General features: G+C 40.3%; 3 protein-coding genes across 5 annotated transcripts; 1 reads left to right on the forward strand and 2 right to left on the reverse strand.

Annotated features, from left to right (window-relative positions):
* Positions 1–493: 493 nt before the first annotated feature.
* Positions 494–5047, reverse strand: LOC118288543 (coiled-coil domain-containing protein 38-like). Its single transcript, XM_035614769.2, has one exon. It carries the CDS (start codon positions 2240–2242, stop codon positions 665–667), a length of 1578 nt encoding a protein of 525 aa, XP_035470662.1. The 5' UTR covers positions 2243–5047; the 3' UTR covers positions 494–664.
* Positions 5048–6016: 969 nt separating this feature from the next.
* On the reverse strand, positions 6017–19939 carry clcn7 (chloride channel 7). Of its 3 annotated transcripts, none has more exons than XM_035614767.2 (25): positions 19688–19939; positions 18547–18597; positions 16942–17007; positions 16468–16533; positions 16197–16329; positions 15892–16001; positions 15484–15564; positions 15270–15332; positions 15012–15095; positions 14739–14832; positions 13966–14030; positions 13698–13814; positions 13545–13599; positions 13248–13308; positions 12498–12639; positions 11613–11706; positions 11295–11467; positions 10862–10913; positions 10552–10679; positions 10001–10086; positions 9714–9846; positions 8346–8405; positions 8058–8234; positions 7595–7675; positions 6017–7431 (listed from the first exon to the last, which is right to left on the reverse strand). In XM_035614767.2, exons 1-25 carry the CDS (start codon positions 19799–19801, stop codon positions 7345–7347), a joined length of 2373 nt encoding a protein of 790 aa, XP_035470660.1. In that variant the 5' UTR covers positions 19802–19939; the 3' UTR covers positions 6017–7344. The 3 variants fall into 3 exon arrangements, with proteins under 3 accessions (XP_035470660.1, XP_035470659.1, XP_035470661.1); XM_035614766.2 differs by having other exon boundaries at positions 18547–18624; XM_035614768.2 differs by lacking the exon at positions 18547–18597.
* A 1505-nt stretch (positions 19940–21444) lies between these two features.
* On the forward strand, positions 21445–27483 carry slc2a6 (solute carrier family 2 member 6). Its single transcript, XM_035616098.2, has 8 exons — positions 21445–21802; positions 22632–22903; positions 24396–24492; positions 24691–24790; positions 24902–25095; positions 25323–25498; positions 25579–25877; positions 26832–27483. The coding sequence occupies exons 1-8, from the start codon at positions 21737–21739 to the stop codon at positions 27158–27160; spliced, it is 1533 nt and encodes a 510-aa protein (XP_035471991.1). The 5' UTR covers positions 21445–21736; the 3' UTR covers positions 27161–27483.
* The last annotated feature ends 498 nt before the right edge of the window (positions 27484–27981 follow it).

A 27981-nucleotide genomic window follows, 5' to 3' on the forward strand; every position in this document is an offset into this window, starting at 1 on the left:
GTTCTTTCTTTGTCCATGTCCCATCCTTTCACCATGTTTCATGGAGAAATGAGAAGAGAGTTGACCGAGGCCGGCCAAAATGTTTGGATGTTTTGACTGTCCACCGGCTCGCCCAAAGATGGGTCAATGCAAACACATTGACCCATCTTTCAGTGAGCCACATATGGTTTTACAGCAAGAGAGAGAGAGAGAGATGGTGGATTTGGATTGTCCTTCTTATCGTCTTTTCTTATTTACTATTCCTTGACCTTGAAGGAAAAAATCATGAGGTCAGCGTTGTTATTGATGATCTTTTATTTGATGCCACGTGATACTTTTGCACCCTTAAAAAAACAAAAACACTATTAATATTTTATTGGCATTTAATTTATTTGCACAGTTTTGAAAATACATAGAACATGACAATAAATAGAATAGAATAGAGTAGAGTAGAATAGAGTAGAGTAGAATAGAGTAAAGTAGAAGAGAAGATGAGAGAAGAGAAGAGGAGAGGTTTGGTTTTCAGATCCCTTTATTAAACAATACCTGGAGAAAAGAGACCACTTTCACGTCATCACCCGTTAGCAAAGAGGTAATGTAATTATTATTATGTTTGTAAATGTCCTTGCTAAGTTACCAAGGTAAAGCTATTGTTAAGCATGCAAACATACTGTATTTCTGTCATCTAATTTGACCAAACCTGTACACCGGAATCAAACAATCGGTTTGAATTCCTTGCAGCTAAGGTGATCAGGTGGTTTAGAAACGGGTGAGAGGCAGGTCGTTGGCCAGTAAATGATCCTGGTCTCATCTTCGTTGGAATCCTGAACTTATTTTGAGATGCAGCACTAGGAATTATGGGCAGGGACTTAGTGGTAGAGAGAGGATGCCCAGGCCTGTGGCTGACAGCGGGCCTTTGCAGATTGTTGCAGCTCGCCTTTGCAGCTGCAGAGGAAACAGCAGTTGTGGTCTTAACTGGTTTGGAAATGGGTGGGGGGCAGGTTGGCCTCAGACTTTGTGTGTCCCTCTCCGTCTCTTTGCACCTTGGCTTTCCGTGGACAGGTTCAGACTGATGCATTGTGGCCCTCTTCTCATTTTCCCTGCGCTGCTTCTTCAGTGCAGCCTCCCTTTTATCTTTGTCCAACCTCCAATCCTCCCACAGAGTCATGACAGCAGGCCTATCCTTCTCTGCTACCAGCTGTTCGTCCCAGACTATCTCCTCCGGTGTCGGGGGCCTCTCATCGGCGGTTTTTCTCTTGCGATTTTGATTCTTACTGATGATGGATCTTGGCATGAGCCTTTTTCCTTCTCTTTTCTTGATGTCAGACATAGCTCTCTTTATGTACTTCATCTTCTTTTCAGTTTCGTCCTCCATCGTTTTACGCATACTTTGAATGTGGCGCTCTTTCTGCTTCTCAGTAAAGATGACCTTTTTCAGTTTCTTGAAGTTGTTTTCGGGGATTTTCATCATTTGGTTGAGCAGTGCATAAACACAGTGCTCGACAGCAGTCAGCATGTCGGTGGTGCTGACTAATTTGTCTTTCGTAGTAATTTTCCTCACCGTGCAGAACCGATACACTTTTTTCACCTTCTTGCTGAGAGCGTCTAACACAAGTTTCTCATCCACTGTTTTTAAAGAGTCATAGAGCTGGACACTCTGTTTGAGCTTAACCACCATCTTCTTTTTCTTATTGATCTGATCCTCCATTTTGATCAACTCTTCATCTTCATTTTCCAAGTCTTGAATTTTCTCCAACCACATCTTTGAAGTAGGCTGGATTTTTTCCAACGTCTCCTTCCCTCTGTCGCAGAGACAGACTATGGAAATATTCTGCTCTGTCAGATTTGTCATTAGATCCAATAGCTGTTTGAAATCAGAGACCTTTAGCTTCTGCTCCTCCTCGTTGGGGACTTGAGGCAACACGGATGTTTTTGCTTCGTCCTCCTGCTTTATAGATTTTAACTTGAACAAAATCTCTTTGAATCTTTTATATTTGCTTAGCTCTTCCTCTCTCTCTATGATTCCACTTTCAAGGCTCCCTATTTCATCAGTTAACTGCTCAATGACAGTTAACTTCTCCTCTCTGCACGCCCTCTCTTTTTCAAAAAGCCCATTGGCATCCGAAGCTTTCTTCTCAGCCTTCCTGAGGGACTCTTCAGTGATGCTCTTTTCTTTTTCAATAAGTTCCTCAAGCTGCTTGCAAAGTCGCTTCTTTGCCGCAATGGCCTTGTCCAGGCGCACAACTTCTGAGCTGCTTTCCATGTTGAGGTTAGGGTTGACTCTCGATACACAATACTACAAATCCTTGGAAGCCGGCCTGTTTGTCATTAGGATGCTTTAGGTTCCCTTATCTAAAGCTTTAATGGAGTGACATCACACCCCAAAGCTTTTGATCCTGTCCAGCGAGGCTGCCTTTAGTGATGATGATGATGCCTTTGATTCGCTTCCAGCCTACTGACAGCCTGTGGCAGTCCGTTAAGCTTTTTATGCACTGATTGGCTGGAATGCAGTGACATCACAAACTGTCCTTTGGTATGCTCTGGTTTTCAGCCAATCAGCATTTAAACAGCACTTTCACCAGGAAATGTTTGATAGGAGGTTTGGAGAAGGGTCTGGCCATGAAGGTGCCCGTAATGGAAGTGTACAACCAACCACGTTGTAATCTCTTATCGTGTTGTGGCCCTACAAATCTGCCATTTCTTGATGCATATTTTCTAAAAAATGTATAATAATTCAGTTTTGGTAACCTATTCTATATTCTAATATCTTTATTTTATAACCTTGGGCAGTTTACCACTTACTTTTGTAACAACTAGGGTTATTGAGGTACTTAAAAGCCTTATATTTCAACAAAAACTGGAAAAGCCTTAGTGTACTTTCAGCCCAAACAAAACTATTATGAAGAAAAAATAAAAACGAAACAGTTGAATTAAACATGGGGTAGCCAGCTGAATGAAACTGAGGCTTACCAGCACACAGACGGGGTCCAACCACACACATGGTTGTGTTTGGACTGGCTCGTTACATACAGTGGCTTCAGGTAGTATTCAGACATATATTTTGAAAATCATTTTAGCCTCAAACCTCTACAAGCTTGGTACACCTGGATTTGAGTGGTTTCTCATCCTTCCTGGCAGATCCTCTCAAACACTCACAGATTGTCTCCACTAATACCTTTTCTAAACAATGTCCAATCAATTTAATTGACCACAGGACTCCTATTAGTCAAATGCTCGGCAGCCTTGGTTGTTTAAAAAAAATAGCTTCTCTCCTTGTCATGGTAGAAGCCCCGCCCACTGACGGATAATCGGTTGTGATTTGTTTCTGCGGGAGGAAATGACTTCCCAATGGAAGGGAACCGGACAATTTTCTGGTAGAGCAAATGAAATGAGCTCCCAGAATCCGGCTGGGTACCAGCCTAAATGGACTGTCTATTAAAAATGGGGCAATGGAGTAAGTGGACACTGACAATTTTAACCCTTACCTTTACTGACATCTAGTGGATACAGAGAGAAGAGCTATAGGGATTGGATAGGTGCACATGCCTGTCACAGAGGGAGAAATAATGGGTTACATTTCATTTTTATGTACTTATTTAAGTCTTTGTTTTACTATATTGTAAATTTCCTTGCTAGCTCAAAGTTACAAAGTAAACTAATTCTGTCATTTAATCTGGATGGCAGTTGCAATCAAGGTCTTTGGCTTTTGGATGGTCCAGGTCTCCTCATTGTTGGAAAACTGGAGGTGATTGGGAGGTGTAGTTTTGAGCAGTGGCTTTGTGGTATTAATGTGATTGTCAGCAGGCATTTGCAGATTGTTGAAGCTCGCCTTTGCAGCTGCAGAGGAGGCAGCCGTGGTGGTCTCAGCTGCTTTGGAAATGGGTGAGAGGTCAGTCGCTAGCTAGTGGATTTTGCAGCGCTCCATTATACCTCGGAACTCGGAGCTCAGAACTCAGGGTTTATAGTTCCAATATAATCTCAGAACTCAGAATTATGACCTCCGAGTCCGAAATTGCAACTGGAACGCCCCTCCGAGGGGAAATGAGATCGGAAAAAATCACCACCCCGACTTCTGGGGTTCAAGTTCCGAGGTATAATTGAACGCAGCATTATTCTGGTCTCCTAATTGTTGGAATTCTGAAGGTGTTCAGTATTCTCAGGTTTAGCACTGGAAATTAAAGGCAGTGGCTTTGTTCCATTTGCCGAGTGAACACTAGGACCAATCCCTCTTTTGTTTGAATCCCTTGCAGCTCAGGTGCTCTCAGGCGTTTGGAATTAGGTGGGAAACAGTATGACCACAGATTTTGTCTGTCACTTTTGGGCTGTAAAGTTCTGCTGGGGCTTAGGGATGGAAGTTGCAATTGAGGTCTTTTGGATGGTTCTGGTCTCCTCATTGTCTCCTCATTGTTGGAATCCTAAAGATGTTCAATGTTCTCAGGTTTGGCATTGGAAATTATAGGCAGTGGCTTTCTTCCATTTGCAGAGTGATCACTAGCCACAGCTACACTGCCATTTGCAAGAATGTAGGTCTTTGGTTTATGGATGATTCTGGTCTTGACAATGTTGGAAACGTGAAGGTGTTCAGTATTCTGAGGTTTAGCACCGGAAATTATAGGCAGTGGCTTTGTTCCATTTGCAGAGTGATCACTAGACCGAGCTACACTAGCAGTTTCAATAATGTAGGTCTTTGGCTTTTGGATGATTCTGGTCTTCTCATTGTTGGATTCCTGATTGTGTTTAATGCTCTGATGTTTAGCCCTGTAAACCCCAGTTGGTAGCTTTGTGATATTGCCAGAGGAAGGACCTAAGTCAACATAAAAAGAAATGTGACCAGGCTGTCCTTTGTTTAGATCCCCTGCAAATAAGGTGGTCTTAGCTGCAAGGGATTCGTCTTTCAGTGTCTGGGGCATCTTATCGATGGCTTTCATGTTGTGCTTATCAGGGTTGACAGGTGTTAGCGTGAGGCTTTATCCAAGACTTTCTTGATGTCACGAGGATCTTTTCGTTTCGCTCTTTAAATGACTGATTTTGTTTAATCGCAGCACTAAGAATATTATGTAACTTGTCTTAATGACATCCAGATATTAAAAATGCTTTCAGGGTTTACCCTTTGGCTTAACAGCTTTTAAAGTAACTTCACACTCCAAAGCCCTTGATCTTGGCAAGAGAGGCTGCCTTTGATGACCCTGCCCAAATGCATAATTGTAAAGCATGGTGTTGCTGCCCACAGTGGGTCAAAGCTTTTGTTTGAATTTGATTTCTTTATCTTAGAGAAAACATGTATGCAAAAAAATGTCCAGAATATACAGTACGTGCGCAAAAAAAACAAAGTCATGGAATTTTCTTGTTGCTCTATATTTGATTTTAATTCAGCCAAACTATAAGTAAGCAAAATTCTCTAAAGTCATATTTTCACATTGTCTCCGTGGGTTTCTTAGCACAGACTGGTGAACATAAGTGCACAAAAAAGTGAAGGGGCCTGAATACTTTGATGTTGCTGTACAGTGTGATCTGTGGCTTGATGTATTTAATACAACTGCCCATGGACCATCTCTTGATAAGCAAAGGGGGCAATGGAGTAATTTGACACTAAAAATTGTTAGTCTCACTTTACTGGCATCTAGTGGAGATAGAGAGAAGAGCTAGTGGGATTCAATGGGTGCACACGTGTCTGCGAGAAACTTCTGTTATAGTTTTTTGTTCATGCTAATGCAGCACAGCAAATCTACTATATTGATTTTTTTTTGTTTTACTTTATTCCTACCTGCAAATGTTTGCAATACTAAACTTCATTAAGATAATTACAGTACCTCTTTTGGCTGGGTTGGAATTTTTCCATATTGTAAATGAGTTGGTAGATCCAGTGATCTATACTATCAGTACGATCTTTGTAAACCTATTGAATTATCAAAATTACTTTAAGTAGATTTAGTTTTTAAATCAAATCACTTCTGAGACTTTGAAGACGTAAGTCAAAAATATATCACTGCTTTGCAAAGGTTCAATGTCTTGCAATCAAACAGACATAAATCATACATAGCAATAGATCAATTTCGACTTTATTCATTCAAAACAATGCTTAACTAGTGGTTGTAAATTAGAGCATAGTCAGAACTGTTCCAACAAAAAGATCACAAATGGAGAAAAAAATGTGTAAAAGGAATGAAGGGCACAAAAAACAACACTGGTAACTGAACAGATGTTAGAATAACAAATTGACAAAATTAAATAATTATGAATCAGAATATTTGTGCTTTGTGCCATACCCTGACCAGGTAATGCAAGGATAAATTGATTAAAGAGAAGGTGTGTGGTAGGCAATGGTTTACATTCATTCATGTGGAGCTTCATGAGGGACATGAATGACTTCCAATATACTTTTTTCAGTAGTAAGTAAAAGTGCAAACATTTGGTGATAATGGGTAAAAAATCATGTTCGTACCAATCTATTATTATTGACAATAATACAAACATTTAAACGTGTGTGTGTGTGCCCTCAGAAAATCTGACAGAGAAGAAGGATCAACATCCACATGTAATAACAGATCTGTCTCCTACTAACACTGCCTCAAACTGCATCTTGTAGCCAAATCAGACAAGTGTAAGAGAATTACGTCGTCTCTCCTTTCTTGAATTATTTGATGTGAAACCAAAACTGTCTTCCGAACTTAAATATAAAACAAATATTCAACATCAACAATAAATAAAAAAATTTCAGTGCAAAACTACACAACAAATGGCCAATATTTAATTTGCTAACATTGCCAAAGAAAACGCTTTCCTAGTCCTAAATTTGAAAACTCTCTCAAAATCAGGTTCTCAAACCAGTTTAAATGTTGTACTTAGTTCAATTGCAAGACAAAAAGAATCCATCTGAATTATAAAAAAAAAAATTAATCAATGTTACTTATGATTAATTATACATCTCTGCATTATTACAATATTACTTCAGGGAACTAACAACCAACTGTTTGTGAGGTTGAGGAGTAAGAACACAGAGACATAGGAAAGGGTTTTCCATTTACTAATTAAATGAGATGGATGTTCACAAATGTATTGTTATCACAATTTTTCATTTTGATATTTTACTATTGTGATTGATTGTATTTTTGATAATTATTTATTTGACCACATTCATGAAATGTCTTGAATGAGGTATATGAAACCAAAATTAATCTCAGTAAACCTTTTCACTCACTGTTTTAACAGCGGGACTCACCTTGTGTTGTCATGGTGACCAGTTTGGCATCAAAGAATAAAAGCGAACTCTTTGCTCCCCTCTTGGGCTGCATAGCTGGTGGTCAAAAGCTTCAGGCATCAGGTGGTTATAGTTCATGAGTTTGTGACTATGAATGTTTGTATGTACTATGTCTGGGCCAGCTGAAGCTCCTCTAGTCCATGTTTGCCCAGGTGATATCGGGCCAAGTCTTTCCTGGTCACCAGTCCAACCACCTGCACAGCGTCACAAACCGAAAGTGTAAGGTCAGAACAACTGCTGCTGTCGTCAGCACAGTATTCAGGAAACAAGCATGTGATCATATATAAACACACGAAGGGTTATAGAAAATTAAAAAAGGAATACAAAGATAGCCTGTGACAAAAAAAACACCCGTACCCTGTTTACATCATCCACCACCACCAGATGTCTGAGTCCCAGGGCTCTGAACAGCTTAAACACACGAGGCAGAGACGTTTCCTGCAAAGACGCAAACTTATTACAATTCAACTTTGTTCATTTACACAAAACTTCAACACACACAAACGCAAGAAAGGTTTTTAAAGAGGAAAAGAAACTAGAAAGAGACAAGGAAAACAATAAAGTAAAACCTGAACTAGAATTAAAAAGTCCCACAATTATAGCAGTAAAAAAACAAAAAAAACAAGAACAGTCGCGACCTTGAATCTTTCCATTTAATACACCAAGAAAAAAAAAAGATATTGTTTAATCAAATTGCGGACGCCTTAGGTAAGGCCATATAACTTAATTAGTTAGTGACTGTTACTTATATGATCAGTTTATTTTTAAAATCTTCATAAAACCTGGACACAGGAAACCTGTCAGGATCTGTGTGATATACCTGTGGTACTGTGTAAGGTGTCGCGTTCATGAACTCAGTGAGATCCATCATACACTCCCTCTCGTCCTGGGAGACGTGGATGCTCTGGATAGGGGGGAAGCGGGGGTAGGCGTCCCTGAAGTCCTTCAGCTGGAGCTTCCGATGGGTCAGCCGTGACCGGGCCAACTCCACAAACACCTGCCGGGACAAAGCAGCAGCACACGGGTGAGTGATCCTATTTAGAATATCACAACAAATTGTTTATCTTTGGGAATATGTTCAACCTCTCCTTCCTGTTGATGATGTTACCTTGTGCTTGAGGAGAACGATGAGCTGAGAGCGGAGGATGAGCCCGCAGAGCTTTGCTGGCTGAAACAGGAGAGAAGAACAAATGAAGGTGTGATGAATGAAGGAATTAAAGTTTGCACTTTAAAACTCAGTCTTAAACTCACATGTGATACAGGATTATTAGTCTTTGAGTTACTGTGATTATGTGCTACATGTTCATTTTCAGTGCTTTGTTGGACTTAAACATGCAGTAGTCATTTCCCACAGAGCAGGGACGTGCCAGTGGACAGTATGAAGAGGAAGTGAGCAGAAGCAGTGGGTGTCACTTCCTCAAACACATCTTGTGTCTGCATTGCACTCGGATCTGTCATGTTCTGCTGCAGTTTGCTGCAGTCTGCTGCATGTTCTGCTGCAATTATCCCTGTCAACAATTATGCCATTAAAGAAAGAACAGTGTGGGAGACACCTCGGCCAAGGAGGTTATGCTTTCGCCCCTGTCTGATCATGTCTGTTAGTTAGTTAGATTGTTTGTTAGCAGCATAAGGCAAAAACGACTAATTTTGTGCACTTATGTTCACCAGTCTGTGCTAAGAAACCCAGTTGAGACAATGTGAAAATATGACTTTAGAGAATTTTGCTTACTTATAGTTTGGCTGAATTAAAATCAAATATAGAGCAACAGGAACATTCCATGACTTTGGTTTTTTTTGCGCACGTACTGTATATTCTGGACATTTTTATGTGGAAGGATGGGGCATGGGCCAAGAAAGATCCCATTAGCATTACAACAGGAATAATGTAGAGATCTTGATGAAAAGAATCAGGCCTAATTAGTAGGGGTCGAGTGATATGCCGATACAGATTATTACTAATCTAAGAGACTAATAACAGACATTTGAAACTGATATTTCTCTGCAGTAAAAAAGGGTAAAAAGGCGTCAAAATTTACAATAATACAAACTCTTAACACAAAACTTTGTTGAAATGCTTTAAAGCATATGATTAATTCACAGAACATTTCAGCATGACCTTAGACAAAGAGGGAAGGGAGCTATCAGCAGCCCTTTATGAAGTTGAACAGACAAACATGGACGGGACATTGCTAAAGTCCAGAGAGTAGTGACTGCGGCTGAATCAGAGCCAAATTGGCACTTTTTAAAATTAAATTCTTTTATTGACAAATTGGCTTAAAAAACAGCAGATACCGATAATAATAATAATGTTGAATATCTGCTCCGATAATCGGTGGACCCCTACTAATAAGGCGACTGTTGGGCCTTGACGTAAATATTTGCTCTACTGAGAGCAATTCAAGTTTTCTTTATTAGTCAGTTTACTGCAGTGACTTATAAATTAAATAAAACTACAAACACTGTGATCGTACAGTACCTCATCACTACCAGACACCTGCACGACGACAGGAAAGCCGTTGTGATTGGTGGATGTATTGCTCAGGGTGTCCACGATGGTTCCCACCTTCTCTATCCTGTTCAAACAGGTGACTTGAGAACTCATCACCTCTCTGGGTGGGGAGATGGGAGAGGGGATGGAAAAAAAGGGAGAGGAACAGTACCAGAATGACAAAGCACAGGAAAAAAGAAAAATGAGAAATTATATTAAGAGTCATCTGATCAGAATGGTTCACACAAGCATCAACAAATCAGACAGAAACGTACCTGGCAGTTAGCCAGTGGGACGTAGCAGGAGCATCCCAGTGTAGGAAGGGGACACTCTGCAGCTTAATGTGGATGTCATACAGACCCTGAAGCAGGAGGAGAAGGGTTTTAAATGGACTGTATTCAGGGGTGTGCGATCTGGCCAAAAGATCATATGATGATTGGGAATCTAAATCACCATTTTTCTCACCATCTAGGCTAGTAACACCCATACTAGAGTTTTTAATTTTTAATTTGTACCTGATAAAAGATCAATGATGCCAAACTAATTTCCAAATACCTTTGCCACTTTATTATGAACTTATGGCAAATTGAGAAACAATACAAATGTAAAACAAATGCCAAAATGGCATAAATATCAGTTTTAAATGGTCACAATGAACACAGCACCATGAACAAAAGTGTACTTCTGAACTTGCACTAGCAGCAAATAAGAAAATAGTTTCATAGTAAAATAATGAATATATTTCAGTTACTTGAACTCAAGTATACTGCTGCTTCTAGTGTGTGTGTGTGTGTGTGTGTGTGTGTGTGTGTGTGTGTGTATTCACCTCTACAAAGTAGTCTCCTACTATCTTGGCAGTCATGAGGACGAGCATGATGGGAAGGCCGTACGTAACATTTCCTGTAGCCTCCACCATGATGACAGTCAGACTGAGAGTCATTCTCACGATGCCGCCTGAGGAGAGCAGTGAGTTTTTACTGCTACTTTACTTTTATAATATTTTTTGTCTAGGATCGATATTAATATATATGATATATGATCATTTATCTAAGTGATTGCTATTAATAATATGGCTATTTTTCTTGTTTAAAAAACAAGGGGGAAAAAGTAAATTAACAAGATGAGGGATCACTCACCTAACTGAGCTGCAGCTCCAATCAAGGCATATTTACCAGGGTCCGCCCAGATCTAATAAAACACACACAGCAACTGTGTGAAACTGGTTGTGGCATCTGAAATATTAGCAATGTTCAAGAGAAGGCATCGACTAATCAATTTTTATCTTGAATCTTAAAATCTACCTCAAGTATATGTTACTTCCTGTAGCGTTTGTATTATGAATACCGAGACAAAGCACATCCTTACACAAGTTAGAGGAGTTTTCCCAAACTGTTTTGATACTACAGAAGTAGCTGACAATCATGTCATGCATGTAGCAAAAAAATTACTGCAGGTAAATTCTAAACTGTGACTTCAACTGAATCAAGATATCATTTTGCCTAGTTCAATGTGGGAACTGAAAAATATTGTATTCTTATCCTACAGAGCAAAGCATAATAATATGCTCACTGAGCCGTTGGAGGGAATAGAGGCCAGCAGTATTCCACACAATCTTCCCCAGGCTGCTCCAATGAGAAGAGACGGGATGAAAACTCCAGCAGACACTGCCAGGCCGTAGGTCCAACACGCCAAGAAGAAATAGGTCAGAGTGAACAAGCCCAGAGTCAAAGGATTGTAGCTTCCTATTAAAAAAAAAAAAATATGCAGGCAAAACAAGTGTTTCAGACTTTGATCAATGCAGCACATGAACCCATATACACAGTGAAAATAACTGGTACAACTAATTTCGTATTTTACCAAGGTTCCTCTACGTTCGCGTAGCTTTACCTGGCTGGTTATGGAAGAGACTGCGGACACTTCTCTCGGGAGTGTTGAAGAAGGCTGTTGCCATGGAGTTATACTCTCCATCTGCACAGAACAACTAGAGAAAGGAAATAGTGTCATGACATGGGAAAGATGAAGAGGCAACAAAAGTCCATATTTCACTGTGCTTGTGGATTCGTATCCAATAATGCATAAAATGTAAACAAGTGTCCTGCGTTCTTTTGTCACATTCACTCCCATCGCTCTCATAAATCTATCGGACACAAAAGATCTTCATCTTAAGTAAGTCAAGATGTAATAATTGTTATTTTCAGTATGTCTCTTACATTGCCTCTAGTATTTGGACAAGACATAAGCACTTGCATCAATGCTCGCAGCTCTGTGAGGCTGTAATTATGCACAGTGGTTCTCTGAGCTGAATGTTAAAATCAGCAAGCTATGCTAACATGCTCACATTGACAAAGCAATCACATTTTTACTATGTTCACCATCTAAGTTAACGTGTTATCGACAGGGTTATACTTGTGTATAACTATAACCTGGATGAATGAGAATCACAAAAGACATTTAGCAAGTTAGCATGTTAACTTCTGCCAATTAGGTCCACAAACAAAGTACAGTTGAGTATCATTAGTGTCAGGTATTTGGTCATGAACCGAAGTATTGGACAAATTAAAAGTTGGGCCTCATGATGTTATAATTCATCCTAAAGGGGAACATGGACGTCTGCACCAAACTGCAATCCTTTCCGTAGTTGTGTGTGTGTGTGTGTGTGTGTGTGTGTGTGTGTGTGTGTGTGTGTGTGTGTGTGTGTGTGTGTGTGTGTGTGTGTGTGTGTGTGTGTGTGTGTGTGTTTGTGTGTGTGGTGTGTGTGTGGTGTGTTTGTACCTGCAGTGGGTACTCCTCACTGTGCTCTGGCCCAAGGGGCTGACAGTCATTGGAGAAGTAGATCATGGTGAATGACACTGTCGCAGTCACTGCAGCCACCAACATGGCTTCCATCACTTGCAAACAAGGGCGATGGACGTACCTAACACACACAAGTGCGCGCACACACACTTTACTATGAACTTCAACCTCTGTCATGTGGATTAATATTTCAATAATAGAGTCAACAAAAGAACTCACACACTGAACACTGATCTAATCAACTTTACATTTCAGATTTATATCTCCCTAATTTACAATGTACTACTACAACACAAATTGTACTGCATGTTTGCATATAATAAACATTTCAGCAGTTTTTAAATCAAATATTTTCTCATGTTCTATTCAAGTTTCTTGAATATATCAGTAGTTGTTAAACCTGACAAGTCCAGGTTGTTCCCACAGTATATTGGTAGGATATCTATACAGCAATATTAAAAATATATCTCCAATGTTAATACTATTTAAATATATTTTTAGTATTAGTTTTTTTATCAATTACCAAATCCTTTACTGATCTGCTTTGATATATTACATTATATTACAATTACAGTAAATGTAGCTTTTTAGTTTGGAAATTCTGAAAATATCATAGCTGTTACAGAAAAGCGGTGGAGGTGAAAGTATTATTAAAGTTATCTTAAATTAAAGATTACAATTACAATTTGTTTTGTTCTCGTAAGCAGTTAAATCCTCTCTAAACCTCACCTGATCCTGAAGATGGTCAGCCAGTAGTTGAGAATGTTGAACAGAGCTCCGAGCAATCCACCTGCACAGGAGGAATGAAAAGCATAAAATAAACACACAGGCTGTTAAGATTTTCAGCCTTGAAAAACAAGTTGGTTCTTAGTCAAATTACTCTTTAATTATACTACTATTTAGTAACAGAAACAAATATGCCAATATAATTATGAAAAATTACATTATTCATGGTAAACATCTATTTTCACTAGAGTCACTCTACAAAGAATCAAACATAGTTCCAGGAACAAAAAGATGTTTTACCTATAGCTCCCATAGCAATGAACAACGGAATCTCATAGAGGTTATAGGCCACACTCTGACAAAAGAACAACAGAAATACATGTCATCTTTTACACTCACTAACAACCCAGCTGGAATAAAAAAATCACATGATATACAATAAAAATTTCTCACATCGCTCTGAAAGCGACCAAAGTTGATGAGACCTGGGTTGGACAGGTCCCCGGGATTTTTGTGATAGACGCTGAGGAAGAAGTTCAGGGTGAAGGTGGAGATCATGGAGGCAAAGAACTGCAGAAGAGAAAGGTAACGGGAGGAGGGGGAGACGAAGAAGAGAAACAAAGGTGATTTCTGGTTACAAACATCTTGCTTTATTTTATATGATACCATAAGGAAATCGTGGGGTTTACAATACAGTTGCACACAGGACGATGTGACTTACTATCCTCCAGGTCAGCATCTGGTTCCAGAAAGAAGCTCCCTCCTCTAGAGAGAACAGAACGCCACCTATCGACCAAAAAAACAAATTTACTATTAGAAAATAAAGGTCCAGTGTGTAGGATTTAGGGGGATCTATTGATGGGATATCCATCATTCATCTATACCACTTTATCCATTAAGGGCTGCGGGGCGAGCTGGAGCCAACCCCAGCTGAAATTGGGCTAGAGTTGATGGGAGGACTCATATGTTTGCAATGCAGCTTTATCCCAAAAGCTGGACTGTCACAAAAAACATCCATCAACAAGCCAGTTTAGGTCAAATGTATGATGTCAGGGTTTCTGCAGGTTCCACCAAAATAAGACTACTACAGTTTAGTCACAACCAGTGTCACAATCATAATGGCCAGACTGTGATGGGACATTTTACTTCACAGCAGAATACAGCTAAGCAATAATTTCTGATGAAATCAATGCGACCTGGATCCAGAATAGCAGCATAAAATGCAAGTTTTTCTAAAATCAACACTTGCCCATTAAGAGCTTCCTCGCTGCTGGAGCTAGCGGTACTGACAAGTGTTGGCTACATGTATGATGGTGCACAATCAAACACATGTTGGAACTAACATTACTCTACTTTTTATTTAGTCACTGAGGTAACTAAGTAAGGTTCTTTCCTACAGGGTTTAATAACTATGCTAATCTGCCCACACGCCTACACCAGATAAATAATAAAGATCATGTTTATACTGTGCTCCTAAGGCAGCTGTGTTTTTACCGACTGGTGCTCCAAAAGCAGCTGAAACTCCGGCAGCCGCTCCAGCAGAAACAAAGTCCCTTTTTTCCGTGTCTCTCCGGAAATATTCAAAGATCTACAAACACACATCAACACTTATTAAGAGAAAAAAAAAGTCTTCTTACTCATGTTGATATTTTTTTGAACATAACACACAATTAACAAACGTGCTTGACAGATTAACGGTAATATTTCAAAGAGGTTAGATGATAACACATAAACACAGAGCACAAAAAACCCACTACATGCACTGACCTTGAAGTCTCTCTTTAAAGAGGTGCTCCTGCCCTGGGAGACGCCTGCAGCTACAACAGCACCAGAGTGAATCATGGGCCCTTCCTAAGGGATTTTGGGGGAAACAAAGGGACAAATGGGAAAATAAATTCTTGGCAGGAATTCAAACGACGTAAAAACATGCATTTTTATATCAGCATCATTCTGCTTCATCTTTACTCTGATTGACTCTTATCTGACAGCCAAGTAATGCATATTTTCACTGATGAAAGTTTTCACCTTTCCGACAGCAAGACCGCCAACCACCGAACAAATGACGCCGCACACTTTCACCACCAGTGTCTGTTGAGGACAAACACACAAAAGGTATGGATATGATCAAAGGGTCCATCCTGTTTAAAACAGTGTGTGTGTGTGTGTGTGTGTGTGTGTGTGTGTTTGTGTGTGTGTGTTTTTTGACTGTGTTTTTGACTCTGTGCGTGCGTGCGTTTACCTTGAGTCGTACCACCCTGGGAATCTTGATGCCATTCAAGTAACATTTTATCTGAGGAATACCACTTCCTGCAGCTATGGGCTGGATGAGACAAAAGAGAGGGGGGAGAGGGAGGATGGGGAGGGGGTGGTCAGAGTAAAGGAGCTTCCTCTGTCCCTGATTACAAGCTAATAAACTGTGGTAGAGAATAATTTTTTCAGTATTATGCGCTGTCCGTGCAGATAGGCTATTGCTAAATTAGTTTTCACTTCCATAGTCGGAAATTCTTAAATGGATATACTTCTTCAAAATCAATTCTCAAACTTAAGGAATGTCACACAAAAGAGGAAGAAGACTGAAATACAACAGGAACAGTGTTTCTGAAGACACCACAATTCAAAGTCAAATAATTTCTCCTCTCAGTCTTACCTCAAAAAACGCAACTATGATGGCTCCCATCATGACAATGGCAGAGTTGAGGACAGCCCAGAGGAGGAGGGAGATAGACAGGCCACCTACCTCTGTAAACTTCTCTATGTCTGTTTGGTCGGAGGTGAAGGAAACATCTCATGGTCCTGACAGCACATGCAGGATGAATAATAACCATCGACCTTTGCAGATGAGAACAGATGCCACTCTATTCTAACAAAATATATGATGACTTGGCGAGCCCAGTAAAGCTCAGTCATAGGCCCCTCACAGTCGGGTGTGTCCTGAACAAATCATCAGGATACTCTCTTTGACTACTTGGTACTTGATCCCAGCCAGCTCCTCCACCGCGATGTCTATGAAACAGGCGATGAGGCCCGTCAGAAAGCCGATCAGGCCGCAGACCACCCAGCGACTGATCTCCAGACACCGGAAACCCTAAAAACACAGGAGCACGGAGGGATGGAACAAACGGCAGAAAAGAGATGACAAAACTAGAGCTAGATAAAAGAATCAGATAAAATTAATAAGATAGTGTATATATATCATATTTTAAGCAATTCCTATCCCACTCACCATATAACTCATCCTCCTCTCCTCCTCCAGAAAAAGCTGGTTTTCAATGTTATCATAGTCCAAACTCTGGAATAACACACAAAATATACTTAAACAAACACAAAAATCAATTAAAAAAAAAGAGATGTGACAATGATGTTTAATTTTGTTTTTAGGGCTTCAACTGAAAACTGACTGTGCATGTACACACTATATTGGGTCAACGTCAGCAACTGCAAACAAAGAACATGGTAATAAAAGCTGATTATATCAACTGCTGCCAGGCGCCGACCTGCCTAATGAGATTAATGCCCTGTGTGATGATGTGGTTTGGGTTTCATGGCCTGAAGGGTGTTTTGAGGAATCGACAAATACCAGTCTTGTACTCAATTGCCAAAATAGAAAAATGTCTAATCCTGCACATAGGGGATTAAATTAATTGTTGAATGTAATCCAGTGTTTCTGTAATCATCCAATAACCAGCAGTCTCTTTACCTCATATTTAAGTGACAGCAGCTTCTCATTGTGAGGGATCTCTTTGAGCCGCCCTCTTTGAGAGTCCTGCAGGAAAAAACAAACATCACCACAAAAAAACTAAAATCTGACCTGTTGAATGAGTGAGGAATGGCAAAGAGCTGGCAAGGAATCGAACATTTTGGAAAGAAAAGCAGTGAACACAGCAGCAATTCACAAGCATTTCAAACAACATCAAGAAGATGTTTTTTTTTCACTACAAAGTCACATAAAAAGACAGAGAGATAGACAAGTTTGACAGATTCAAACTGGACTTAACTTACACACTTATGCACATAACCAAGAAGATGAAAGATGTCGTGAAAGATGTAGTAACTGTGGGGAAAATAGGCAGCAGTTTCCTCCAGAATATTTGGTATAAAAATCTCAGATACAGAACAATGAATCTAAAGCTAAGAAAGAAAACGTCCCTGTTAATATTAACTGTTAAGTGTTTAGGGAAATCATCCGGACATGCATACAAGCCAACTAGTGCCATTTTAACATGCAGTGTTAGATGGGCCTCTATCACACAGCTGTGGTGGCCACATCTGTATAAAGTCACACAATCGGCGGCAAATAAACTAAACTAAATAATGTAACCGACATAAAGTAACCGACGGAAGAAACTTTTGTTCACAGCAAACAACACTCAAGCAGATCACATGCACGTCATGACATTCCTCATCTGCCGGTGAAAATGGTTTCTGTCACAGAGAGACAGGGAGCATGGGTGTGCATTTCTCTCTGTCCTACTACACTTGGAGATCAAATGGCCTCAATCATTAGTCATATGGCCTTGTAATGTGTTGTGACCGATGGGAGCCTGAAACTGTGACTTTCAATTCTCTCTTCTTTTTTCTTTTTTTTTTTTTTATATCAGAGTGGATCTGAAACTTTGACTTTCAGTAACTTACTCTGATTTTGTTAGGGAAGGGTGGTGGTGGGGGGGGGCAGATGTAAGCTAATGAAAAAATACTTTCAAGCCATTGGTTTCGTATTTTAGGGGTTCTAGCTAATCTGCCCGTCACTGTGGTATGGGATCAGTTTCTTAAACTATACCGCAAGTCTGCATCAATTCATCATTTGCAAAGTGTCACAGTGGAAACCAACAGACAGATGAGTCAACTGTCGCTGTGTCAGTCTGGCCTATTATCAGGCCACTTCTGTCTGTGTCAGCTTTCCCACGAACGGCTTTAGCTGTATTCATGAGGAAGCCACTGAGCTAGAATTAAAAACACTTAAATAAAGCACGTTACTCAAGTTTCTGCGTCCTCAATCAGGCCAAAAAGCTCCATGAGTAGACAAAATCAGCCTGACATGTGAGTTTGTCATGACGACATGACATGCCACTTGAAGCTAATTTTAAGACAAAGGCAGAGTGGTCATCCGAGGTTTTATTATTACAGGTGGGCGAGGTTTTATTATTACAGGAAGGCGAGGTTTTATTATTACAGTGGATGAACTAACTACATTTCAGAAGTCTAGGAGAAGCGCTGCTAAGGGTCGTGATGGAGTGAGAATCAACGGGAATGACAGACACACAGAGAGACAAGAGTGCGATGACGTTTTGAGCTCAGACTTTACCTCATCTGACGTTATCTCCTCCTCCAAATCCACTGTGCTGAGTCTGCCTATCTGAAATAAACTGTCTTCTTCAGACAGCTACAGACATCAAAGATAGCAACAGATGTATACATATGTATGTGTATATATATATATATATATACACAAGTGGCCTCAGACCTTTCAATTGCAAGGGCATGACACAGTGTCGGTTGGATGCAACACTCTCCTGATCACCTGAGAGCTGCAATGTCCTACTCAAGCATAAATACTGATACTTTATAGGTATTTTAAAATATTGATTCTGGGATGTTATATTTGTGATTTCTAAAGGCTGAGAGGAAAGGGCTCAGGAAATTGTTTTTATGTGGAAAAGTTATAAATCCAGCTCTTCTTTGCTTATTCAAATGCACAGTCAATTTTGTGATTCTGATGAAACACAGACAACATTTGTATTCTGTAATGGATGTAATTTCAGCTCTAGTGAGACAAAGCACTTCAAGAGCGAAGACATATTAAAATGCTTCTCAATTACAGTAACAAAAGAAGTGGTGCAGTTAGTTTCTACTTCCACCTTTGGTCCTGATGGTGCAGGAAGTAACTGACTAACCATCGTGGCTGCGTTTCAGGATGAAAGGAAGTTGGATTTTCCAGAGATTCTCTACATTTGATCACTGGTTTCATTCATTGTCAAAGCTCGAGATGTAATTTTTGAATTCGACTGAGCCCTCTACCAAACAGACAGCGACTTTGTACAGGATTTTGAAATGTAAACATGACCGGCACATAAAATCACCATCGGTGTTAAATAAATCCCGATGGCTTGCAATGAGAAAGCCAAGTCTTTAAAAAAAAATTCTAATCACAAACATCATGCAAGTAATTGAATTCTCACTAATTCCATTACTTTCATCCGGTTGCACTCCGCCCCAAAACAAAGGTCGCTGTTGCACATCCGTACCCCGACTGCAAACAGGACACAAACACCCACAGATGAACGACCGTGAACGCAGCATTGCCTTCCGTGTATTACAAGCAGAGCATGACCCCACGCAGTGTCCAAACACACGGACTAAACTTAGCGTTACAACGGTCAACAACACACGACGCAGCATCCTCGGACACCTGTTAGCACAACAGTTAGCCAGCATGCTAGCCGTACCTGTCTGGAGTGGCTGGCCCGCTCGGAGCCGTTGAGCAGCGGTGTCCCCTCGCCGGGTGTGCCGGACTCGTCGGTTCGGCTGGACCATGACACTTTCTTCGTGATGTTTGCCATGGCGGCCTCCGGTTGCTACCCACTCTTACTTTCTCCTAAATTATTTCATGAATGGCAGTTGTTTCTTGCTAACAACTGTCATTCTCTCCCAGCACCCCATGATCATTCCTGTAACTCGTGACGCTTTGTAAGGCACGCGCGAAGGGCCAAAAATAATTGTTAGGCCAGGTGGATTCTGGGATTTGTAGTTTTACTCTTTACTGTTTTCCTAAAACCAAAGCTTTGCGTATATATAATACTACGATATGAAAATACTTCTTTACAAGTGAAAATAACTTAAGAAACAGCACATGTGTTATTAACTAAATGTATTAAAACAGACTCTTACATTATTGCTAATGTTGGCTTGTATATGATGATTTGTTAGTAACATGTTTGTAATTTTGTTGTCAGGTTGAGGTGGAGCTAATTTGAGCTATTCTATGTATTTTACACTTGGTAATTCAATCTATAACATCATATTTTATTAATTCACTGTTTATTTTGTTTAATCTTAATCTGTAAAACAACTTGCACAGCTGACAAATATATATTGTGAAGTAGCATGAAATAAAGAATCTCAAGTAAAGTACAAGTATATATATTTGAGTCTTTCCATGTAGACCAGCAATTTACAGCACAAAATGTTTAGTGGTGTTTCGCTCAGGGACACTTTAGCAAGGTCAAAACTGGAATCGGAAGAATAGGACAAGTCCACATTCACTCTGCAGTGATAACCTGAGTTAATGTAACCAGCTAACTCATTAACATTAACCTTTTAAACGTAAGCACTGTTTGTATTCCTCAAAAAAAAAAAAATATATATATATATATATTTGGCCCTCCTAAGACTGGGATAAATGAGACTTAGACTAACCAGAAACAGTTCACAATTATTAGATTATCATAGAAAATAGTTAAATGATTCATCTTTTGAACCCTCCTCCTTAACTTTATCAGACACAGTGCTCTAAACATTCACATGACACCTGCTTCACCTCCCCTTGGACCTCCTTTATATCCTCCATGTCGAGCTCTGGGCACACATGTCCCTTCTGTCACCCCTTTGACCTCCCGAATAAGATGCATTTCCCCCAATTGATTAATTGTGACACAGGTGATGTTGTACATGTTATCACTTGTGTCTTGCTGTAACGTAGCATTGGATCTCATGATGCGTGGGCTGAGGGAGAAGCAGCCTGTTCCCCCTTTGAATGGCCCAATCCAGGAATCATGCTGTTAATCCCTCTTCTGCTTTCTGTCCATGGCTGGGTTGCAACACCGTGGTTTCATCAACACTGGCATTTTGAAAAGTCAATACTGAAGGCACAAGTCGATTCAAAGTGCTTTACAGAGGAATGAAATAAAATTTAAAAAGTTAAGTCATTAAGATTACATTTAAAAGACAATAAACACAGACGCAAAAGAAAATAAATATTATTTTCAAATTATTTCAAGAGAAAAGACACTATATTTCAATGTTACATGGAACAGGTTAAATAATTATTTTCATTTAAGGAAAAAAAAGGGCAAATGCTAGAATTATATCCAATAATTCACACCATGAATTCCAATTCAGTGTCATTTGTGAAATTCCAGTGTTAACACAGTTTCCAGTTTCATTTTCATTGTGAGCACTTCTGTAAAACCCTGAACGGCACTTTGTCCACAGGAAGATCAAGTTCAGAACGGGACCAGGGTGGAATACGACTGCTCAAAACAAAACTGTCCTTGAACGGTTTGCTTTCACTCTTCCTCCTGTTTACTGGAAGCTTCATTGGAACAGGATAGACTTTGATTTATTTTCATCTGGCCATGTTGGCCATCTCAAAACAATTTTTATTTAATTATTATTATATGATTTTAGGAAAATTTCATTTTTTTGAGGATTACAAACAGTGCGTACGTTAAAAAGATTACATACATCAGACACCTTTGATTACGGCTGCTGTGATCATGTCTGCAGACATGAACGAAGAGGCACCACTACTGAAGAGAAGATTAACAGCATCTGAATCCAAGGTTGGAAACATTTTGCTAACTGTAATCTCTTTAAGATAATCCTAACAATTGCTTGTCAATTCTGTCTGTGATTGATTGATTGATTCAATACAGGATGAGAAAACGAAGATAAATCCACAATCTATTGTTTTCATGGGTTACAGTGTTGTAAGAAGCATGACCAAGTGTCGGTTTCACAAAATGATGATGTTAGGCAAGTTTTAGTTTTGCTCTGTGATTAATCATGTACATATGTTAGACAGTGTCAAGTACGCTTACTCAGAACTAAGAACCATGTTTCCATGGTAACAATCAGTGACAACTGATAGTCAATAACAACTGTTTGGCAACCTAGATGTATCCACACAATGCAACCAAGACACACATTTAAATCAAAAACTGAGAAGAAAACTGGAAAATTAAAATTTGGCTTAACTCAGGAAAAAGTCAGTGTGTGATCACGTGCACAGAGCTACACAGATGTCCTTCCCTCACCACTGACAAACAGCAACCCCTCCAAATAGATCCTGCTGTCGACAGCACACTCAGAACCACATATAACCAGGATCCTCACATTTAGGAGGTTAATACTACATGTTATGTTTATTGGTTTACAGTACAGCCAGTGGTTTAGCATTACTAACATGAATGCGGATTAATGAAGTTTAACTTTTGTTTAGTATAAAATTGTTTAGAGTTCTCCCTTTTTCTTTATCTTAAGTGTTTGGCAATACTCTGTACTACTACTTATTCAAATGAATAACCCCCACCCACCCACACACACAGACAGACACTTCTAATATTTATGCAGCGTTCAAAATTCTAGCTTCTCCATGTCTCTTCATCCCAGATCCATAACTCCAAACTCTTCCTGGCTGTTTTCTCGGCTGTCCTGGGGAACTTCAGCTTCGGTTACTCCATGGTCTTCTCGTCCCCCGTCCTGCCAAAGCTCAAGAGCCCAGATGCCGACCCCAGACTCAGGATGGACACAGAGCAGGCTGCCTGGTTCGGCTCCATCTACACACTGGGAGCAGCGGCCGGCGGACTGGGGGCCATGCTGCTCAACGACATGATTGGACGGAAGCTGAGCATCATGATGTCAGCGGTGCCGTCGACTATTGGGTGAGTCTCAGGGACAGTATTTGCATCAGACTGTGCTCTGATAGCTGTGTGATGTAACTCATTTTAATTTATTTAATATTACTTTATACTTTTACCGCAATATATTTGATGGTAAAAATATAGTACAGTAAAAGTTACTGTTGAGCCTAAATTAAAACCACAAAGGCATTTTTAAGTACTGAATAGATCTCTAGGCAGATTAAATCTATAGAGTGTAATATTAAGAAGAACTTATTCACAGAAATTGAACATATTGTCCATGTGTTCATATATGTATAACCACCTGAAACAAATAATCAAGGTTTTTTCGGCAACTTTGAATGAGTTCAATATAGTAACATGAGGGGAACCCGACCTCCGTGTAAGTCGGCATGTTTGCTACGTCAAAATGTTCCAGAAAACGTTGCATTTGCATTGAATTTTCAGCTCTGCCAGAAATGAAATCAGCGGTGCGCCACCATAAAGTGTCCCCTGTCGGTTGCTCAGTTGGTTGCAGTTTGCATCTTTACCACCAGATGCTGCCAGAAAATTACAAAAATTACACACTGGAACTTTAAGTTTGTTAGAGCTATTTTGAGTAAAACCTGTCACCAAAGTTTATTATTATATATTTATTCTAAAGATTTTGACCGCAATGTAGTGACAATCTCATTTCCTCTTACACGTGCCCATTATGTGTCTTTCACCAGTTTCTGTTGTCATGAAATGCAGGTGGTTCGCCCTTTACACAACAGAAATGAACATATGTTAACATGAGGTCACAGGTCGCACATTTTGTCTCAATCCCTAACGCCGTTCTAATCACAATCAGCTGTTTTTTAACCATGTGTATCACCAACAGACTTCTATTTTTTTAAATGCCACCAGGCGGTTTGTTGATGAACCCCACCCTTTAGGTTTCACGGCCAGTGAAACGTGTATTGTATTTGTATTGTTTTCAGCTAGACATTTATATATACTATTGTATGTCCAATTGGGGGAAGTAGAGTGTAGTTATATCAGCTATTTAATAGGTTTAAAGGCTGTTCACTGGTGAGCCAGTTTGCCTGCTGTAACTGTATTATTCCTGAGGGTGGCAGCAGAGAACCATGGACAGCATCTCTATTGTAAGGAATACATTCTGGTTTTGGTATAACTATGTAGATATTGTATCTATCTTTGACTGGTTGTGTGTGTAGCATAAAGTCTTCAATCGCTGAAAAATAGAAGTTTGTCTTTAACCAGTAACTTTGTGACATTGAATTTTCCCCCCGTAATTACAGTAATGCTTTATATTAATATAGGCTACCTTATGAAGTAAAAAGAAACCTAGGTGAACTGCACAGTGTATTCTGCATGTCCAAAACAGAAATGGAGATATCCTTTAGTGCGCACAAACACAGCAGTAAAAAACACATCACTGTCCGTGAAGGTATGATGTGTGAGTATATCAGCATATGTGTAACTTATTCCTCACGTTCTATTGTTAATCACATCTGTATTTGTGTCTTAGATACCTGCTGATGGGAGGAGCAGTGAACTTGTGGATGCTCCATGTGGGCCGTTTCCTTACTGGTGTTGCCGGTGGGATGACTGCAGCATCCATTCCTGTAGGTCATGTGTAAAGTTGCTCATGTACTTTATCGGTGATTTACCCTCGTTGCCTCCTGCCTGAATTTGTGCGAATGTTACAATATGTGTGTGTATGTGTGTGTGTGTGTGTGTGTGTGTGTGTGTGTGTGTGTGTGTGTGTGTGTGTGTGTGGTGTGTGTGTGTGTGCGTGTGTCTTTTGTGTGTTTATGTCGCAGGTTTACATCTCAGAAATCTCCCACAAAGGAGTGAGAGGAGTTCTGGGCTCCTGCCCCCAAATCACTGCTGTGTTTGGGACCCTAGCTCTCTATGCTCTGAGTAAGAAAGAAACAGAAACACTTTTAATCTACTCTCATCATATATACTATCTTTTTGGGTTATGAGTTGATGAATGGCTCAATGTGGACAACATTATTATGTGATGTACAGGTCTGGTGGTACCGTGGCGGTGGCTGGCAGTTGCCGGGGAGATACCAGCTGTGCTGATGGTCGTGTTGCTGGTGTTCATGCCCTCCTCTCCCAGGAGGCTGCTCTCCTTGGGCCGAGAGGAAAAGGCTGCGAAAGTCCTCCGCTGGCTGAGGGGAAGTCACTACGACACACACATCGAGCTCAGTGCCATACAAGTAAGAGCCCGGCATGTGTTTTGAAAATGCTAAAGGAGACAGAGAAGTGGGTAAAAGAGATCAACTGAATAAGTGCACTGATGTTTCAAGGATGGGAGTGATGAGATTTGGAGGTGATCACATGATCACGCTCTCACACATTGACCTCAGTGGTCAACACGCTGGAGTTTTAAAACAGATAGTAAGTGCAGCATCTATGCTTGTGTTTTATGTTTCTGCCTATGCAGCGCAGCATCAGCACACAGGGTAGAGTCACATTGTCCCAGCTTGGCACGCCCGTCTACTACCGGCCAATCCTCATCTCAGTGGTGATGCGTTTCCTGCAGCAGATGACGGGAATCACGCCGATTCTGGTCTACCTGGAGTCCATCTTTATCCAGAGCAAAGTCTCCCTGCCGCCCAGGTAGGACATATGATCCTATTTCTCTGTATTTACGTTACGATCTATCAAATACTGACCTGCGCTCATTTTGTGTTTGTCAGTTGGGACGCTGCTTTGGTGGGTGTGGTCCGCCTCTTTTCTGTTGTCACGGCAGCATTTTTGATGGACAAGGCCGGACGCAAAGCCCTGCTGTACACATCAAGCATGCTGATGTTCCTGTCCTCTCTGACTCTGACCATTATCTCCCACACCACACCTTGCCCTCCACTCCCCACTCCTCCAACTTTTTCTTTGGGTTTGGGCAACAGCACCCACCATGACATCGCAGATGTTTTGGAGGCCAGCCACCAAGGTTCAGCAGGCATCCTTCCACTAATTAGCACCATGGTGTTTATATTTGGTGAGTACTAAAATCAACTTTTTTCCAAGTCTCCAAAAATCACACCTTTGTTGTATTAGCCATGAAACCAGTCAATCCTGATTTGAAATATCTCTAGATGGATTGGCATGAAATTTCATATGCGGAACATGTGAGATTCATGTTCCCCACAAGGTCTGACTTGAACCCCCGACTCTTACTCTATCTCTGCCATTAGGTTGACATGCCAGTCCAAAAACTGTTGCATGTATTGCTATCAAATCAGGTACAGCTTTTTAAAGCTCCGACGGATTGTAATGTGCTCCCCTGACATTTCATCTATGGTGTCATCAATAGGCCAAAATGCTAAATTTATTTTTGACCAACAAAACAAATTACATTTTCGTCGAACTCAGCTGTACTTCATGATTACAACTAATCACCAAAGGTTAGCGTGTTAAGCCACCAAACTAAGCTGACTTTGGTTAACTTTTCCTAAGCCCAACCACCAATCCATTTAAGCTCCCTCTGCACATTGGTTTCGTTGGGTGGAGATTGACGTGTCAGGCATGTGTCCCTGTATTCAACAAAGCATCTGCTATTTGCTGTAATTTACCTTTTGTGATGTTCCAACAATTTATGAACTGTTATGTCAGGACATTTTGTTATATTTAAAGGATGATTAACCACTGATAATTACACTCCTCCTCTAACTCATACAACCCTGTGTTGTATGGTGGTTGTATTGGTTTAAATTATGTTGTCACACCTTACTTCATTCGGGACACATTAAAGCGCAGCAGTGTGCTTATGTGGTACTCGCTACTTACCAACTTGTGTCACCCGTCGGAAACCAGAACTACAAATCCTTTTGATACCTTTTTTTCAAATGACATTTATTTTATTTAAGTTCGATCTTTGTTTCGAGAGATGAGCCTCTCAAAACAAAGCAAGGTGTGATTTTACCTTTGACTTTGTCATCACGCCGTCTCCTAGGATATGCTTTGGGATGGGGCCCAATCACGTGGTTGCTGATGTCAGAGGTGTTGCCGCTCGTTGCCCGGGGCGTGGCTTCGGGTCTGTGTGTCACTATCAGCTGGTTGACAGCCTTCATGCTCACACATGCCTTCACACACCTGGTGGACAGTTATGGCCTATATGTGCCGTACCTGTGCTTCACGGTGGTGTGTGTCATCTGCCTGCTGTTCAACGCTGTGTGCATCCCAGAGACTCGCAGCCGCTCACTGGAGGAAATAGAGAATTACTTCAGGACCGGCCGTACGTTCACCATCAGACGGAGTCATTCTACTGTACAGCCCACCTGAAGCTCACAGATTTCTTTGATTAAAAAAATTCTGATTCAAACTATGTATAGCTCTAAAGCAGGACTACTGGGAGGGATATTTGTTTTCCCAATTAAAATGTAACAATCAACAATAAGCCTATAGAGGGTGCAAGTTTCACAAAGTGTAAAACCCTCTGAGAAAAGGTCAAAGGCCACTGCGGCTGAGCCCAGCAGACTAACTGTTACCATTATGTCTAGAAGCAGGGTAATGTTTTTACATCCAAGTAATGATCTTGTTACAATAATACCATTGTTAAATGTAAATGTATGTTTATACTAATTAAATGAGGCTGATATAATCAATGTTGAATCCTTTTTTGACAGAGAAATGTACAGTACATGATCCTGTGGGTACGATTTGCTGTAGGTTCTTTGGGGAGAGCTGCCATTTGCCACTCAATCTGGAACAGTTTCTTTTGTATTAAAGGCTCAGTGGATCCAATGAATTTGTAAATCTCGACAAAAATAGAATCAAAACATATGAACGGAAAGGACAAAAGCTACATAAAAGTTGTAGGTAATAACAATCAAGTAAAAGCGTTTTGGAAAAAGTTTTGAGAAATGATTTTAAAAAACGTTGGCGGTGTTTCTCGTCCTCAGATAAGATAAACTGGAGGGTTGGGGCCCTGTTCTTTGGTCTTCCGCCTTCAGCCACAAGGTGTGGCTCTTTAGTAATGTGTTCATTGATGACCGGCATGAAAGAAAAACAGCTTTAATAGAGGATGACTCTTAAGTTCAGGTTTGTGCTCTTATAAAGTACATACAATGAAATGTAGCCTCTGCAATGCCTTGGAACACAGA

Source organism: Scophthalmus maximus, chromosome 17 (assembly GCF_022379125.1).
Source record: "Scophthalmus maximus strain ysfricsl-2021 chromosome 17, ASM2237912v1, whole genome shotgun sequence".
NCBI classification, from domain to species: domain Eukaryota; kingdom Metazoa; phylum Chordata; class Actinopteri; order Pleuronectiformes; family Scophthalmidae; genus Scophthalmus; species Scophthalmus maximus.

Coding starts and splice junctions, on each gene's coding strand:
- LOC118288543 (XM_035614769.2), bottom strand. CDS start 2,242: ATGGAAAGCAGCTCAGAAGTTGTGCGCCTGGACAAGGCCATTGCGGCA.
- clcn7 (XM_035614766.2), bottom strand. CDS start 19,801: ATGGCAAACATCACGAAGAAAGTGTCATGGTCCAGCCGAACCGACGAG. Junction 16,534..16,941: donor TGCTGTCACTTAAATATGAG/GTAAAGAGACTG, acceptor GTGTTATTCCAG/AGTTTGGACTATGATAACAT. Junction 7,432..7,594: donor TGGTGGATGATGTAAACAGG/GTACGGGTGTTT, acceptor GACGCTGTGCAG/GTGGTTGGACTGGTGACCAG.
- slc2a6 (XM_035616098.2), top strand. CDS start 21,737: ATGTCTGCAGACATGAACGAAGAGGCACCACTACTGAAGAGAAGATTA. Junction 24,493..24,690: donor TGACTGCAGCATCCATTCCT/GTAGGTCATGTG, acceptor TTTATGTCGCAG/GTTTACATCTCAGAAATCTC. Junction 24,791..24,901: donor CCTAGCTCTCTATGCTCTGA/GTAAGAAAGAAA, acceptor TGTGATGTACAG/GTCTGGTGGTACCGTGGCGG.